This window comes from Mycteria americana, chromosome 3, assembly GCF_035582795.1.
Source record: "Mycteria americana isolate JAX WOST 10 ecotype Jacksonville Zoo and Gardens chromosome 3, USCA_MyAme_1.0, whole genome shotgun sequence".
Classification (NCBI taxonomy): domain Eukaryota; kingdom Metazoa; phylum Chordata; class Aves; order Ciconiiformes; family Ciconiidae; genus Mycteria; species Mycteria americana.
In genome coordinates this window covers 89,941,970-89,959,373 of record NC_134367.1, presented here as the reverse complement: position 1 = coordinate 89,959,373, position 17,404 = coordinate 89,941,970, and the positions used below count along the sequence as shown (strand labels likewise).

At 39.5% G+C, this 17,404-nt stretch overlaps 2 protein-coding genes across 5 annotated transcripts in view; one reads left to right on the top strand and one right to left on the bottom strand.

Annotated features, from left to right (window-relative positions):
- CNST (consortin, connexin sorting protein) overlaps positions 1–4,877 on the bottom strand; it is a 63,572-nt gene extending 58,695 nt beyond the window's left edge. For 3 of the 4 annotated variants that reach the window (XR_012774800.1, XM_075496032.1, XM_075496035.1), the window contains exons 1-2: positions 4,721–4,877; positions 2,748–2,843 (exon numbers count right to left, since the gene is read on the bottom strand). The gene's annotated coding sequence lies outside the window, so the exon portion shown is untranslated. Of the gene's footprint in view, positions 1–2,747; positions 2,844–3,862; positions 4,250–4,720 lie in introns of those variants that run through there. The other variant, XM_075496033.1, reaches the window with a different exon arrangement.
- A 32-nt stretch (positions 4,878–4,909) lies between these two features.
- TFB2M (transcription factor B2, mitochondrial) lies at positions 4,910–15,404 on the top strand. Its single transcript, XM_075496036.1, has 8 exons — positions 4,910–5,300; positions 6,267–6,355; positions 7,292–7,442; positions 7,839–7,987; positions 9,547–9,636; positions 11,434–11,496; positions 12,802–12,953; positions 14,396–15,404. Exons 1-8 carry the CDS (start codon positions 4,988–4,990, stop codon positions 14,580–14,582), a joined length of 1,194 nt encoding a protein of 397 aa, XP_075352151.1. The 5' UTR covers positions 4,910–4,987; the 3' UTR covers positions 14,583–15,404.
- Positions 15,405–17,404: the final 2,000 nt, after the last annotated feature.

Below are 17,404 nucleotides of genomic sequence, written 5' to 3'. Positions count from 1 at the left end.
GTATTGGAACAACAGCAGAAAAAAACTTCATGCTTCTAAGCAACTCCATTCCTAAAAAGCAAGTGTGCAACACACCAAAATTTGTCTACAGAAATGTTTGACATGAACATCATTTCTCCTCTACACTTTCCTTATAAGTTAGCAACACATTTTCAAAGACATCACAGTTTTACAGTAAGTAGATAAATAAGTAAAAAAGAGTAAAAACATCTTTAGCATGACAAGCTCTTGAGCAAGATAACATTGCCAAAGCGTTCAAAATAAAGACTTATGACAAGATTTACACACAACATGGGCTGAGTGAATTTGAGAGTCAGCAGAACATGCTCAGCAGAATTCAATGAAGAGGAATTCCGAGAGAAGTAAACAGAAGATGCACCTATTTGAATGTTTTTACTCCTGTCCACAAAGGTTTAATAGCACATTTTTTTGCAAGCACACAAAAAATATTTGCAGTAAATTTAGTGCTGATGAAAGATGCCAGATTGATAGCCCTAGGGACTGAATTTCTCTGTATACACAGAACAGATATAGCACAGAGTGAGAAAGTTTGTACCCCTGCCAAAATGCCTTACAATACACAGCTTATGCAACAGTCTTCACACTACAGAACCCTTTGCCTCTCCACTGAAAATGTCAAAAATATTGCTGCTTACTGTTCATTATAAAGGAAAATAAGACATGGACACTGTTATTAGCATCAGTAGGGACAGAATTCAAGGCATCAGCTCATTTAAAAATGTTTATTTTAGTGCTGAATGGCTCTTTTGTCAGCTGTGAACTTTGCTGCAGTGTTTGTAAGGCTGCAAAGTCAACCTGCACCTGGTGTGAAAATGCTTTCCTATTAAACACGTGTTATTACAACAGAAAAATAGCAAAGGAGGAGTGGTTTAACACATTTTTTTTTCAAATAAGCTTATATTAACATACACCTAGTGCCCAGAAATGATCTCAAAGGAGAACTAACTTGATAGTTCCACTTAATCAGTACCTGAGCACTCACTGTCCAGTGATCTGCACAATTGATCTAGCCCACTTTTAATGGACAGTAATTCCCTATTAATCAGGTTTTCAGCACTAGGCTGGAAGCTGTGCTGTCACATGGAGCAGGCAGGCTTCCAAAGAACCTTGGATTCTTATTTCCCTTACTACTAATAGCTTGGCCAAACAGCAAAAAAACTCCACCCCCCCCAAATCCAAGTGTCCAGCCATTTTTCATTGTCAACAGATTACACATAGAAATGCAGTAAGTTAAGGTTTATAGAGCATAGTGTCTCTAAATACAAAATTGCTGACCTCGCTATAAAGACTGATTTTCACTTCGAAGATGTCCAATACAACCCACAGGTTGCAAACTTAACTGGATCTCAAACTAGATTGTGGTATAGGATTAAATGCTGCTTCAGACCTTGGGACATTTCCTTTGGGCATGTATAGGCTTGGAGTCAGGGACGGTGATGACAAGGGAAGAGGACAAAAGAATGAGGCTACTCTCTGATTGATTTTTTTAAAATAATTCTTCCTAGAGTCTATTTTCCTGAGTGCACAGTGCTTACAGCACTTTTGAAAAAATCTCTTACCACTCCTACTATTTTCCTTGGTGACCATCCAAAGTATTACAGCGAGATTATTGAAGTATGCTGAATAAAATAAGTGAAAACGATAATTCTGTGACATCCTGCATCTCAGCAAGGCACAGAGATGTTTCTTCTAATTCAAGCATGTAGCAGGTTATTTTATTTTCACATTACTGAAGCTAATATGCTTAAGTGATTCTTCCAGCTCTTTTTCTGAACATCAGTTCTGTTGTAAACTTTTTTTAAAATTCACATTAGAGGTGGTATTTGGTAACAGGTAAGCCTTTCAATATATGCATAATAAAAAAAAAAAAAGAACAATCAATATTACGAGTAAATCTTAAATTTTACAATGAGTTAATGATAAAATGGGATATGGTGAATAAAATAGAAAGATAAAAGAGTTTCTGAAACAATTATATGCTAACAAACTTAATCTGTATTCTGAGCCAAATAGGAGACTCTAATGATAAGTATCACTACCAGAACAACAAAAATTATGATCCTGTAAATTTCCATTCACATACCTCTTGGGTATTTTTGTGCAAGATGGGAATTCTACTGAATTTGGACTTAAAATGAAGTACGGGCATAAGAGTTTGAAAAACTGAGACAAAAATGTATGTACTATTGCAATTTCTCCCCTTACTTAGAAATGCTTGTTGATATTTACTATGGTTAAGTGGTTAATACATAGCAAAATAATACAAAAAGACTAATGCTTTAATATTAACTTAAAAATAAACTTTAAATGGAGCCAAATAAAAGTATATACAAATGACATTTAGAACCATTGAGAAGAAAAATGTCTCTTTACTGATCTTTTTGACCCATACAACTAATGAGCTCTTTTGGTTCAAGCATAGGCTGGAATCCAACCAAACATGTAACCCTTTTGATTCCTTCTCTGATTTTTTTCAAAAAACAATAATTAGAAGGAAACAATAATTTCAGAGCACCCAACAATGCACTTAAATTACAAAGGCTCTATGAGGTAAGACTGTAAATTCAAATATTTGCATGTGGCAACAGCTGGATTAAACTAGAAAATATATACCACAATCAGCTATTAACTTAAAAGTAACTGTTCAAATGTCCTTGGGATACACTTTAATGTATTAAACAACTTTCTATGTTGTAATTTTTAAACAAAAAATGTACAAAACTTACCATTTTCCTATGGTTTCCAAGTTTCTCAAGGATAATGACCAGGTCAGAAAGAGGTAGTCCTTTATGCATGCGGGATTCAGTATGTATCTGGCAGTTCTACATGGGAAAAAAAAAATTAATAAGTTTATCCTATAGGTATCTATGGTTCAATGCAGGCAGGTGCTAAGCTAAAGTAAATAAAAATATGAAGAAAAGTGTATCATTTCTAGTGTATGAAGAATGTCAGGGCATTTTGGCTTTACTTAGCAAACACTCCTCTGAATAATCTCAATTACTCTGAATAGCCCATTCAAAGATGACCCTAGCACTCCTGAGTGCTCTGACTGGCAATAAAAAATTCCAAAATTCTTTAATTAACCTTAAAATATATGGAATACAACATGGTAATACAGTAACTATACCTAACTTTTCTGTGGCCACAGTTATCAATAATCTTTGATAAGGAATGCTGAATTAGGACATTACTAAGCACTTGCTCTAAGAATACCAAGTTTTGCTCGATGTTCTAAAAGTCCTATGAATTACTGAATTATCAGACTAATTAGACAGAGAGAAAAAAGCTATTAAAAACATAAAGTCCAGTTTAAAAATGGATTGAGGTCTATCCCATCATCCAGCTGAACAGTCTGTCCATTTCCCTTAAGGCACAGGGAAGACTATTACAGCACTCAGTGTAGAAGAGCAGAGTATTTAAAAATAAACTGCAGATATGAAGAACTGGTGCATTCGACAAGGCATTTGCAATCTTTCCTAAATTCAGCCCAGCCCCTCTTTGCACCACATGCAGATCCACCAGACAGGGAATAGCAAAGCCACAATTTTCAGTCCCAGGTTCTGTTTAATAGAGATATGTCAAACAAAATGACTTTGTTTAGTAAGTGGGCACATATTAATTTCTTAGTTTACAAACAGAGAAACAAGATATAAGAAATTAAGCAATTTGCACAAAATCATACAGGAAGTCTACTTTTGAGCCGTTAATTTGAAGACCAGACTACTCTGTGATTGCCAGATCGCTTTTGCCTTCTGCACAAACGAGGCAGGGAGCAGGGAAACACGTTTGGGAGGATTCTCTCTCCCCTTCCCCAGAACTCCATCACACTGCGGCCACTCACCTGCCACCGACAGGTTTTAGCACAGTATCCCTGAAGGATGAACTCCAGTTTCGCAGAAGTTGAATACGTTCTGAAGATGGTCATAAAGTTCTTTCTCGTTAAGGCATTAGAGAAACTTTTGAAAGGACAACGTCGCTGCTTATTGAATTACTGGTTCTACCTAAGACGTAATTGCAAGCCGGTATCGGCCAGAAGGAAGCCGACAAGGACTGATGTCGGCGATCTGCCGGAGCAGGATCCTGCACCTGCTGAGGCGGCAGGGCGATACAAAGAACCGAGTCCCGAAGTGACTATTGAGCTGCAGACGCAGAGATCAAAGACTCCCGTGAAACACCGAGGCAAACCTCAAACTAAATACGTAGCTCCTGGGACTTCCACCAACAAACCGAGCAGACATCGCTCCACCGGCGCCCAGCAAAGCGCTTCTTGCCGGCCGAAGCCTCCCCCTCCTGCACGGCCAGCCGCCGCCACACGTCTCACCCCTCCGGTTTGCTCCCGGGGCACCGCTCCGGCTGAAGGAGCCGCAGCGCCGGCACCTGCTATCCCGGCCGAGGCGGGCAGCGAGCTCAGCCCGCCCGGTACTGGCCTCCCCGCGCCGCGGCCGTTTAACGGCCGCCCTCGCTCGCCTCACGGAGGAGCTCCGCCGCCGCCGGGCGGGCGGCGGGAAGGTGCCGTCCCCTCCGCCTCGCCCTAAGGGGGGAGACAGCACCTTCCCGCCGCCCGCCCGGCGGCCCTCACCCCCTCGTAGCCCCCGGTCGCGGCCGGGGCGAGCGGAAGGCGGCGGCGGTGCGCGGCGGCGGGGGAAACGTCTCCCCTTCCCCTCCTCCTCCTCCTGCGGATAAGCCCCTGTCAGCTCACCTCAGCTCCGCTGCGGCTCGGGCGGCCGGGACCCGCCACCCGGCATGGCGTGGAGGTGAGGGGGATGGTCCTGCCGCGCCGCCGCTGCCGCAGGCTCCCGGCGGTGCAGGGCTGGCACCATAGAGAGGACGGCGGGACGAGAGACCTCCGACGATAGAGCGGAAGAGCGCTAGAGAGGCCGGGGAGAGGCGGAAGTGACGCTGCCGTTGCCGCGGCGATCGCGCACCCGGTGCTTGCTAGCGCGGGGCTGGTGGCGGCGGCGTGGTGATGCTTGCAGGCCGGGCCCCGCCGGGCGCTGCAGGTTGCTGCCGCCGCTTCCTGGCGGCGGCTCTGCGGCCGCTGCTGTGCGGGCTGCCGTCGTGCTGGGCGACGGCGCGGCGGGCGGCAGGACAGTGGCCGAGCCCGAGCCTGCGGGTGCCGGAGGCGGCGGAGGCGGAACGGCTGGTGCAGCAGGTACAGCGAACCGGCGTGCCGCTCCGCCGCTTCATCGCCTGCCCGCAGCTGGCGCGCACCGTGCAGCGCTGCCTGCAGGGCGGAGCCAGCCCCGGCCCCCAGCCCGTCCTGCTCGAGTGCGCGCCCGGTAAGCTGCCCCGAGGCTCTGGCCGTTTTCCACCCCCCTTCCTGCTGCCCTCCGGCGGTGGGCCCCTCTGGGGCTTTGCCGTCCCCGGGGCCGCCGGGACGCGGCGCTGCTCGGCGTGCCCCAGTGACCTTGCGGGGTCAGCGTGAGCTGCCGCCCTCGCACTAGCGGTGCCACCCCGCACTCGCTCTCCCGGGGCCGCGGTGGTGGTGCTGCGGGAATGGGAGGGGGCTCTGCCTCTCCCGGGGTTTCGGGCGGGGGTGGCGGCTCCGTTGCATGACGGCGCTGCCCGGCCTGCCGGGACGGGACTCGTGCTGTGGGCTTCGCAGGCCGCCGCCCTAGTGTCCTCCTGGGGCGGGCGTTGGCGACCGGCAGGGCAGTCTGGGTGTCACGGCGCTGCGGTATGCCTGGGGCGGGCGGTGGCGGGTCCATTTATACAGAGCTTTGGGGGGAACGAGTGAGTGCTCGGTCCAGAGACTTGAGTCACTGGTGTTAAAACTTTGCTATAGAGTAAGCAGCGATGTAAGTTTCTGTCCAGGTAATATTTTTGGTTTTGTAGGCGAACTTTGTCAGTAAAAGCATGCCTAAGACCACGGGCCATTACATAGCTAGCCCTCTGCAGTTACTTAATGGTTTTTTTTACATTTCTGCAGAAGGTATTTTACTTGTAGAGATAATACGGATAAGGTTTCAAAGTATATTTCAGTTGGCAAGAAGAAAAAGTAGTAGAAATATTTGAAACATCTAGTGTTCCTCAGTCTCTAATTGCAATGCTGTGCTTAGTGTAATTCACTGAGCAATCTCAGGCAGGCTGCGTGTAAATCTTTTTTTCTAACTCTCGTTTTGAAGTGTGTTTAAACACAGGTTGTCTCCTGTTGAAGGTGGTATGTCCCAAGTGTTGTGTTGGGAAAATCACTGAAGGAAATCACTTAGCAAAAATGCACTACTTTTTAAATTTTCTCCCTTCAGGTCCTGGAATCTTGACCCGAACTCTGCTCAATGCAGGTGTTAGAGTGGTAGCTCTAGAAAGTAACTCAGCTTTTCTTCCAAACTTACAGGTACAATTTTGATTTGGTAGCACATTTCTAAAACTTAATTAAAGGGAAAATAAGAAATTAACTTACGATTGTATGATAACTGTTGAATCAAAAAGGAATTAGCTAATGATGGTTACTTGTAACATCTGAAATAATGCTTAATAATAGTAAATATTGTTTGGTTTTACATTGCATGTTCAGCAACAGACTATTTTATAATCAGTTGATTTGACGTTTTGTGTATGCAGGAATTCAAGTTCATAGTCTTCTTATGAATAGCTTCATGCATAAATTTGAGGCCAATACTAATCAGAGTCATTGTAGTTGTGTATGTTTAAGCAAGATGTCTCTATGTAGCTTTCAGAAATCTGTAAAAATAGTCTTGGTTATTCTGATTATCTCATGGTATTATTTAATCTATTGTCCTGCAATTGACGAGTAATAAGATGACACTTACAGGTGTTGTCCTCTCCTGTTCACCTCAACTTTGCGTGGATTCAAAGGTGGTCAGACACAGAGCTGCAGAAGTTGCACTAGAAGGATAGTATTACAACGTTGTAAAGTAGAGGTTTGAAACGAAAGACTCTCACCTGACTTAAAATGTGTATAAAAGGAATTCGCTCTGCATGTATGACGAATTCCAGTTGTAAATCATTAAATGCAGTGGTTTGCTTAGTTGAGTATAGCTTTTTTTTTGCAAAACGTTGCAGAACATCTTACTAATTTAAGAAAGTGTTTTAAAGCTCCAGTTGAGCAGCACAAAAATGTCAAAATGCCCTGCACAATGAAGGAAACTATTATTTTTATCAGCTATAAGAAGCAGCTCTGAGATTTGACTCTTGTTGACTGGGTAACAATTTTAGGTGGTGCTTGAACGTTTTTTTTGTTTGGGTTGGGTGTTTTGCCAAGACAGGCTACTGCATCCAGATTTCTTCAACTGAAACCAATTTTATTCAGTCCCTAGAGAATAGCCTGGATGGGCAATTAAAGGTAATTTATGGTGACTTCTTCAGACTGGATCCTTTGACTGGAACGGTGAAACCACCTGCTATGTGTTCTGACAAACTTTTTGAAACCATGGGTGTAGCAGCAGTTCCTTGGAGGGCAGGTATATGTATATGATCACACATGTTACAAATACATTTGAAGGGTGCATAGGCAGTTTGGCAAAGTGTTTGGGATTTGCTCGAGGTATATGTTCTATTTAATATATATGCTGGATTAATGGATATTATTTCCTACATTTCAGCTTTATTTAGGTTCTTGATAGCTTCAAAAAACTCTTGTGGCAATATGAAATCTCAGCTATTTGCTTGTCTTTATGAAAGATTTAGTCTAATGCAAACTGGGCTTACTTTGACTAAAGCTTGGATTGTATTCATTCTTGAACAACATGAGATGACAGATTTTCTTTTTGTAATTGTTTGTAGTTTAGACATTAATGAGATTGTCTAGTACATATTGCAAAATTTTAAAGATACTTTTTTACACACTGTTGAAACAGATGTACCTGTGAGAATTTTTGGAATCTTACCACAAAGAAAGGAAAGGAACACACTTTGGAGGCTTCTTTTTGCCCTGTATGAATGCAATTCCATTTACAGATATGGAAGAGTAGAACTCAACATCTTTATAAGTGAAAAAGAGTACAAGGTATGTGTAAGAGATTTTACAGGTAGTAAAGAATAAGCAGTGCTTCACAGAACACAAAAATATTTATATTGTATAGTTGATGTTTTTGCTAGTGAATTTCTTTTTCTGCCAGGATTTTTAAGTCTTGTCTGTTTCCTACTTGTTCTCTTTATGCAGAAATAGCACTATCAAGAGACATTCTGTTGTCATATAACCACAAATCTTACAAATGTGAAGGCTGGTCCTTGAGAAGGATGTGCAGTAGCAGACTAGCTGCTTTCCATTGTAACTTGTGAGGTGTTTAACTTCTGTAATGTGCTGTTGCAACAAAATTGTTTACTAGTTGCAGGTAGTAGTCAATGAAGACTGAATTCATTGAAGTGAAGAGGATCATTCACTGAAGAGGATTCAGAGTTACAAAATACCATACTCAATGAGATGCACTTGCCCTCTTGTATGCAGTACTGAAAAAAACTGACACAAAATACAAGTGATTCACACACCTTTTTATTAAGGTTCTGTATGCTAGGGTGCAGAGCAGCTTTCTGGGTTATGCGTTCCTAATTTACACTGTCCCAAACTCCTTAAGCTGTACTTATAGTTCAAGGGTACCTTTTCTTTCTGTGAAACTCTGAGGTTCATACAGAGCCACAAACCTTTAATTACTTGAAGTAAGCAAAGACTTCCAGGTGTGCTTACACAACCTGTGTTGTGTCTAATGCCCTACTGAGAAAAATTAAAAGTCCTAAGTATATTCTTCTGCGAAATGACAGGTTGGACACCACTGAAATACCCACTTAATGGTATGTTTCTAGTGACCAGATTTTTGAGCAAACAGGGAGCATCCTATTTTAATGCAGTCACTGTGTTTTTTATTAAGTTTTCTGTTTTTATTGTGAACCCTGTTAAATGAGAGTTGTGTACCTAAGTAAAAGCAATTAGAACCTTCTTTTTTTTTTTTTTGGTTGATCATATGATGAGGCTCTCTAAATCTATTATAGGAATTTAAATCTCCTTGCTACAATTTATTTCTTTCTTTGCCCTGTTTGAGAATAACCACAAGTTTTTCTTTTTTTCTTGCCCTAAGAGTTGTCTGAACTGTAATATTAATTAGTATGATGACTGTGCAAGCTGCTTAATATTCAGTGAGGTCATCTGATGTTTGGCTTACTCTGCTTGTGTGTCTTATTGGGAATATTATCAGTGTGAGCTGATAACTCTGGCCATGTTATGGTATTTATACAAAATATGGTCCCTGTTTCTCTTCTGTGCAAAACTTCTCTGCCTTAATAGGGACCAGAAAGTATAAGCTGGAAATTCCTACACTGTTCAGTTACCCAAATAACTGCTGCGAAGAAATACTTAGACTGCCATAATGTCTTCTAATCATGTGTTCTGACAAGATATACTTAAATAGCCCAAAGTATGTATTTGAGGCCTAATGTAACTTCACCTTGGAATTTTAGGCTTAACTATGAATTTCTTACCACTTCTTATATATATAAGAATTTTGCTTAGGTAAAGAAGCAATCTTAGTTTTTGCAAGAAAAATGCTTGCTCTTTGCCATTTTTTTTTTTAGGTTTTAACAGCAAAGCCTGGGGAAGCGAGGGCTTACCAAGCACTTAGTGTACTTTGCCAAATAGGATGTGAAATTCAGCTACTGCACATGGTAAGTTTTTTGTATGCTATGGACGTGTTTTTGGAAAAGGGTTTATAGTTGTCGTGGTTTAACCCCAGCCGGCAACTGCACACCACACAGCCACTCGCTCACTCCCCCCTGGTGGGATGGGGGAGAGAATCAGAAGAGCAAAAGTGAAAAAACTCATGGGTTGAGATAAAGACAGTTCAATAAGTAAAGCAAAAGCTGCACACACAAGCAAAGCAAAGTAAGGAATTCATTCACTCCTTCCCATGGGCAGGCAGGTGTTCAGCCATCTCCAGCAAAGCAGGGCTCCATCACACGTAACAGTTGCTTGGGAAGACAGACGCCGTCACTCTGAACATCCCCCCCTTCCTTCTTCTTCCCCAGCTTTATATACTGAGCATGACGCCGTATGGTATGGAATAGCCCTTTGGTCAGCTGGGGTCAGCTGTCCCAGCTGTGTCCCCTCCCAACTTCCTCTGCACCTGGCAGAGCAGGGGAAGCTGAAAAGGCCTTGACTAGTGCAGCAACAACTAAAACATCTCTGCATTATCAACACTGTTTTCAGCACAAATCCAAAACACAGCCCCACACTAGCTACTGTGAAGAAAATGAACTCTATCCCAGCCAAAACCAGCACAACAGTGTTTTACTATTGTAAACTAATTGGAAGCTAATTTAGCATTTAAATTAGTTGGAGAACTATTGAAAACTTTTGGATGTAAAAACCTGAAACAGTCATGTTTATGTCAAACTCTTTCACTTAAGCAGCATCACTATTAACTATGATGCCAGTATTTTCATTACAAGCCACTGTACTCAAAAACATTTATTCTCAGAAGCTGGTAGGTAAGAAGAGATGTTTGCTTAACAGACAAGTCTTTTCTATCTTGCTAGGGGTTGTGTGAGATTAGAAGACTGCTCTTCCAATCTGTCATAGTCTGCTCTTTGTTATGTCCTCTGCATTTTGCCATCATGTATGCTTTCGACTTCCTGAGCTGTGTTCAGTAGAAATATGTTTTTCAGTCTTGGTGCCTTTATGTTCCAAGCAGGCCTGCTTCTCCTGCTAGTCAATAACTATCTTACCTTGTCAAACATGCTATGGTTTAGTTTTAAAAAGTTTTTTATGTTGTCCCCCCACCTCCATGTGAGCACATGGCCATCAACTTTCACTTACTTTATGCTTTTTAGATTTATCTTTGTGCTCTGTTTTTCTAGGAACCTACCTTCATAGTTTAAATGTTTTGCTAATCTAAATTTAAAAGTTTAACTATCTATTGTCTTCCAAATACCTTATACCACAAGGTATATATTAAGGTAAATATTAAGGAGCTGAAGAATAAGATGATGCTCAAGGAACCTATTACATATCCGTGCCCTGATCGTACAGTGTTTGCTATGCATCTGCTTGTAGCTACTTCAGAAGACAAGTTATTGAGCTGCTGGGACTTTTGTTTGGACTCAGTACAGCAGCTCTTATGGTCAGCTGTCAGTTTTTAGCTTTGGTTCAAATTTTGAACTTGAAACCAATAGGTAGTCCCACTAATGTGTGGTAATATATACAAGTTATTTGATTATAAGTAATTTACCAGTGCTTCTCAGATACTTTTGTCAGGAATGTGATGAAGTAACATTTTCAGTCTGGCCTTTGTGTGCTTATTACTTGACTTTTTTCTTTTTTTCCTAGTTCTAATAGATTTACATGATTTTAAAGTAAATTTTAGAGTGGAGATAAACTTCTAATTTGACAGGATAGATGGTAAATGTTTTTCCAAATTCTAACAAAGCACTTTAATTCTGTAATATATTTGCTCCCTCCCATAGGAACCTTGGTCATCATTTGTAACTAATTTGAAAAATGGGGGACTGGCAGTACCAAAAAGCATGGTAAGATCATTGTGTGCACTTTTCTCCTTTCGGAGATCTGCTAAACCACTTTTAATTAAAGGTTAAAATAACTTCATAACAGTATTTACACATTTTTTTTTTTTTTGCTGTGAATAGTCTGTTTTTAAGAAGTGTTCTTCTAATTAAAACTTACAGGCAGCATGTTGATGCATCAGAAGTGGGTTGAAGAATTGCTATTAGCTTAGAAACTGAAATAAACTAGTATCTTTATTGTCTATGATGGAAAAAATATAGTGAATAAACAGCATAAAGGGATGTGAACAGCTAAAATCTTTTTCAAAAGAAGTTACTGACAGGGTCACATCTACCTGCTTGAACAAAAGAAGTGTTACCACAATTAAGAGCACAATCAGTATGCTGCTGGTTTTGATTAAACCGGTTATTCACATGTCCAGTGTAGTTTCCAGGTGCTAGTTAATTGCTGAAAAGTGTGAGTCTCAAAGCTTAAATTTGAGAAGTAGAAAAATACCGTGTGTAAAGTTCTTTACTTTTCTCTTTTAGAGAATGATGTTCCTTTGTAGAATATAAGAATATTTCTATTTAATACCAATAATATAAAAGCATGTTTACTTAATATTTGGTTTTACCCTCCCCAGAAAACTGCTACGGTAGTATATTGAGTGTTGTTTGAAATGTTACTGTACAAAATAAGTGACTGGGTGTGCCTTATACACTTAAGTGTGTTGCTGTAAAGCCATATAGAGAGGCATATCAGGTGGATTATGTAAGATGTATTGTGACAGCCTTAGAAGTACTAATGTGAGATCTATTGGATGATATATCCATTGCTGCCAATACAGAAGTACATTTATTTCAATTAAAGACTCCACCCTGTCCCAATTTCATAAAATCCTCAAGTTGCAATATTACCTTAGAGTTAGACTCAAGTAATTCCATCTTTATATACAAAAGGCAAGTAGATCTGATACCTTGCATAGTGTAGGAATATTATAGGCCATATAGTCTCTTGAAAACTCACATCAAGCCTGTATTGTCTAGTTCAACTAAGAAAGTTCAGTCTTAAAGAATAAAAATAAAACCAAAGTGATAGTATGTCTGTTTTGTTTCCTATTTCCTTTCCTGTTTGGGGGGCAGGGGAAAGTAAAGCATCTTCATTCTAGAACAAAATTTTAAAGCCTCAGCTTCCAATGAAATCATCTTGTTAAGACTTCTGAAACTCTTTAAGAAATGTTACTCGTGGCACAGATGAAATGCTTACTCTTAGCTAAAGAGAGACACTGTCTTAAAATGACTTTTCAGTGGCTTCTTTTGCTTTTCTTGCAGTGGCTGCCAAATGACCATTTATGTTTGGTACGACTGACTCCTCAGCAAAATCTATTTACAAGGGGCTTGAAGCCCACAAATTCAGCTACCTTTATTTTCATGGTGAAACAGTGTCTTGCTAAACCCAAGTCTAGACTTACTGATAGATTAAAGTAAGTAAGAAAGAATTACAGTTTTTATACTTTTTCTTCAGAGAAATATAGGAAAATATTAAAATACGTTCTCAAAGCAGTATTTATTTGCAGCTGAAATACAGGTGTTTTTTTCATTAATTATCTACTTGTAGAGTAGAAGATTTAATATATATTATTACAATACAATACCATATTACAACACAATACAATATTTTGGGGACTGTTCCTGGCCTGTATTCACAGATGATAAAAACTTGAGGTTTGACAGGAAGGTTGACAAGTATTTAGAATGTAGATGTGCAGTAATTGTACCTCCAATGGAGGTGAGGTCATGTATCTGCGAGAAGTTTTCACTCACTTTATAGACTTGATAATAAAGTCACCAAGAGTTTTGCAGGTATAGAAATGAAAAGCTGAAAAAGAGTTTGTTTGTAACAGACATCAAAGTAATGCTAATGAAAACAGCTGAAGCTTATTGAAGGTGCAGTGGGGATGTCCTCAAATGGCTTTCTGTTATCTAATTAAAAAATTAGGCTTTAGACTTACTTACCAATTATGCAACTCTCTTTAATTATTCTTTTTAGTATTACGTTGGAGCTATTCACTTTGCTTTATGATCAGTAGATTTCTGTTTCCCATAAATGGGAAGTGTTTGCAGTCTGGAAAGCTGCAAACTTGTTAATGAAAATAATTAATATATTTCTCATTTGGTGGTAGTGGCTTATGGAAGTTAACTTCCAGAAAGGAAAAAAAAAAAAAAAGAAAAACAAAACAAAACCTAATAAATTCCAGTAACTCATTTAGCAATGACAAGTGCAAAGAGCCTTAATGGATTTCTTTCTTAAAGCTCAGTGGTGTACCTAATCTCCACTCGATCCTTTGGCCAGGAAGTGGAGCTAACCTTGAAGGCTTCTAATATGCATTTATACACCCTTTTCTTGTCTGGGAAATAGTTAATGCACATTTATAAAAGGTCTAGTTATAGCAATGATGTAGATGGGGAGACAGTGGATACATCTGTTTATATGTAGAAGAAAATACCTGGGAGGTGTAAGTCATGCTAACTCATGCTATACTGAATCATCTTCTTGAAGACGACCTTGGCTTTAATTTCCCAGGCATTGAAGAATAACCCCTTTTTATGCTGTAATGCCTGTTACTGACTTATGCAGTTGGGGCAGAGGAGTGAGGGAGGGCACCCACCCTCTAATGAGGAGACTTAACATGGTTTGGTATTGTCTATGTCTGCTGGGGGCTTTATTTGGTATTTATATGTCTTATTAGCAGAGGTTTCTTCCTCTTTGCAATATGAATTGAAAATAACTTGTGTTGTAGGGAGATGTTAAGTCCTTCTAGAAGCTGCGAAAAAGTGAAACGGACCTTCAGATACTGTTTCTTGCTCTGTAACTTTTCACAGAAAGAAATGCTCCATTATGATTTTGTTTGTTTGTTTGTTTCAGTTCATGGAGCTTGGACAATGGTGGCAAATTACAGAGAGCGCTAGAAATTCCAAAAAATGCTGAAACACGTAACTTATACCCAGAAGACTATAGGCGTCTTTTTGAGGCTTTGCAAAACTCTAATATGTTTACTGAAACCTGGTTCCATGATGAAGTCTTGGAAAGTATAAGGAACATAAACTTATAAATTTAAAGCTGCTGTCTTTTGGAAGATCACTTTTGCTTCTGGAAGATTACTTTGATAAGAAATGATTTAAATAAAATCGGAGATACTGTTAGCGAGATGATTTCCTGTCCAAACAGGAAAATAAATTTAGCAAGTAACAAGAGCCCTTCTACACAGGATGAAAGTAACAGATTCACAGTTATTTGATCACCATCTTATATAGAATGGACAAACTTTGCATCTTTTCCAGGAGCATATTAGTGACCTGCTGGTTTTGGATGTACCACTTAAACGGAACTTTTTGTTACACTGCTGTATATTTACAACATTTGAAAAAAATAACAGACCAAATATCATTATTTGTGTGGTTTGTATTTTAGTGATTTGAATGCCCTTTCACAGATTCCCAAAATACATAGGTCTTTACAAACACTGAATCTGTTATATTGTCTCCTGATCTAAAAACCTTGCGGTCAAAAGTCAACATAATATTAATAAATCAATATTGGTGGGTTAATAAAAGACAAGGTAATGACAGCATGATAAAACATCAACTGAGAATTATTTTTTTTTTAACTAAAGATTGTTGTATCACTGGGGAAAAAAGTCGTAACAATTCTTTATTTTGAAAATTTGAAAAGAATACTGGGCAGCCTGTGCTAGTTTACAATATGCAAACACCTATATGCTTTACCTTATTTTAGGGCTAAACCCAAAGTCACCAGAACATTCAGTGCTGTATAAACAGTTTGGGGAAAAAAAAATTCATCTTACCTGCAACCTTTGTCAATATGTATTTGTTTAATGTGTATTATATGTACAAAATAACTTACTTCAAAACCATAGGCTATTAAAATTATCTTTTTAGCCATAGTACTCCATAATGCAACCTGTTCCTAGTTTCTCTTCCTGTCTTACCATGTAACTGTTCTGTTGTTGTCCAATAGTGCTGGCAGGCTGTACTGGTTCTGTGTTCTACACTGTCTCCTCTGGGAAGAGCTGTGGCCAAAAATACGCTTTTTCAGCAGAACACGAGTTAATAAAATGCCTAAAGGCTGAGCTATTTTCAGGCTTTGGAAAACAGCAGTGACCAAACCAATGCAAACGCAGAATTGTATATCTTAAGCATACTGTGAGGTATAGATGTGACAAGCATTCATCTGACTTCCTCCTGCCGTTCCTGCTGCAGAAGAAAAATTAACTTCAAGCAGCCTCAATTCACTGTGCTAGGTAGGCTGCAGCTATCTGTTTAAGCTGCTGGTAAGCCTTTGTAATGTTATGATGAAACTACTGGAAAGGCTGAGGTTTAATTTGCAGTCTGTCTCGGAGCATTACTGGTGTTTTGGTGTAGGTCATGAAGATTTGAAGCTTGCTTTCTGTTTACATCTCTTACTATTTCAGATAACTTGCATTATAAATTGACCATGAATGGCAAACTTGCATTAACAGAGCAATTCCACCTTTTTTCAATCAGTAGATGGTAACTGTCTTATGTACTGGTCTACAAGAATGCAGTGTCTCCTGGGCTGATCCCCACCCCCAATCAAATACCTTGCTCTTGTTGCAGCAAGATGTCTTATATCAACATACCAAGAGAAGTATTCAATGCATAAAATATAAGACCACCACTGTCTATACTGTCTATATAAACTTTTTTAACTGTGTTGCTGATAACATTTCAAACATGAACTGAAAAAAAGAAAATTATTTGCTGTGATTTTTTTGATGCTGTTGGAAAACAGCACTTACTGAGCCAATGCAGAGATTCCCAAGGTAACAGCGGGAGTCTGTAAGTGGAAGGAATATTGTGTAACTGGGAACTTGAAATGAGGAGATTTAATGCTAACCAGAACTCTGCCATTAAGTCTAAGTGTAAGCAATATGTTTAGCCCTGATCACAAGTGTGAAATGAAGAGAACAATGGCTGTCATTATAAAAATGGTTTTAGTATTGATGGAAGAGATGGAAAAAAAGTGAAAATTACTGGTGTAGGTGAATAAATACAGGGGAGTGAAACTGAAGTAGGTCTATGGATTGTATTAATTGACGCTATCTGCTCAGTACTTCCTACTGTTGCAGGTTTACAGCTTCTGTAGGATAATGTTGGATGCAAACTTCCACTGAAATCTTAAATTGTATATAAAGGCTTCTCATGTATTTTTGTTATGATTTTTAATCTGTACTACTTGCGTTCCTTTCCTTTACGTATCTGCCTTTGCCATATTCCTCGATATGTTGATAGAAAATTGAGCCAACATCTCTTCAGTTATTTTTGATTCATGTAAGTGCAAAACCAGAACTTGCAACTAGGAAAACAGTACATAAATTTAGGTTAATATTTCAGGTTAATAACCTTCAGAAATACTATTCAAAGAGAAAACAAAACTGCAAATTGAAAGTGCATTAATTTGCAAGTGAGTTACTGTGCCAGATACAGTAAGTAATAAAAAGTGTTTTGAAATTAGCACCAACATTTGAGAATGTTGCACAATTCAGTTTTTTTACATAGTTTTGTGTTATGACACTATTTATATATAAGAGATAAAGTAATAGATTTTTAAAATTACATTCATTAGCTGCAAGCTTTTGGGCAGATTTATTTCTTCCTATGTTTTCCTGTCTTTGAATCTGTGATCTTGGATGAGATGAAGGTTACAACATGCATACAACATACTTAATAGAAGGTCCACAGTAGAGCGTATTCCTTTCGATTATTTCCAGACTGTGGGGTTGGGTTTTTTTTTTTTCTTTTTTTTCCCCTTTTTTTCCCCCAAGACTGATTTAATTCATGGACCTCTAAAACATGAACCATACATGATAAACCTATCAAGTAGAAGTCTTAG

Excerpts from the sequence above, each read along its gene's own strand:
- TFB2M (XM_075496036.1), top strand. The coding sequence starts at position 4,988 with ATGCTTGCAGGCCGGGCCCCGCCGGGCGCTGCAGGTTGCTGCCGCCGC. Across the intron at positions 7,988-9,546 it reads TAAGTGAAAAAGAGTACAAG|GTTTTAACAGCAAAGCCTGG; the intron begins GTATGTGTAAGA and ends TTTTTTTTTTAG. Across the intron at positions 12,954-14,395 it reads AGACTTACTGATAGATTAAA|TTCATGGAGCTTGGACAATG; the intron begins GTAAGTAAGAAA and ends TGTTTGTTTCAG.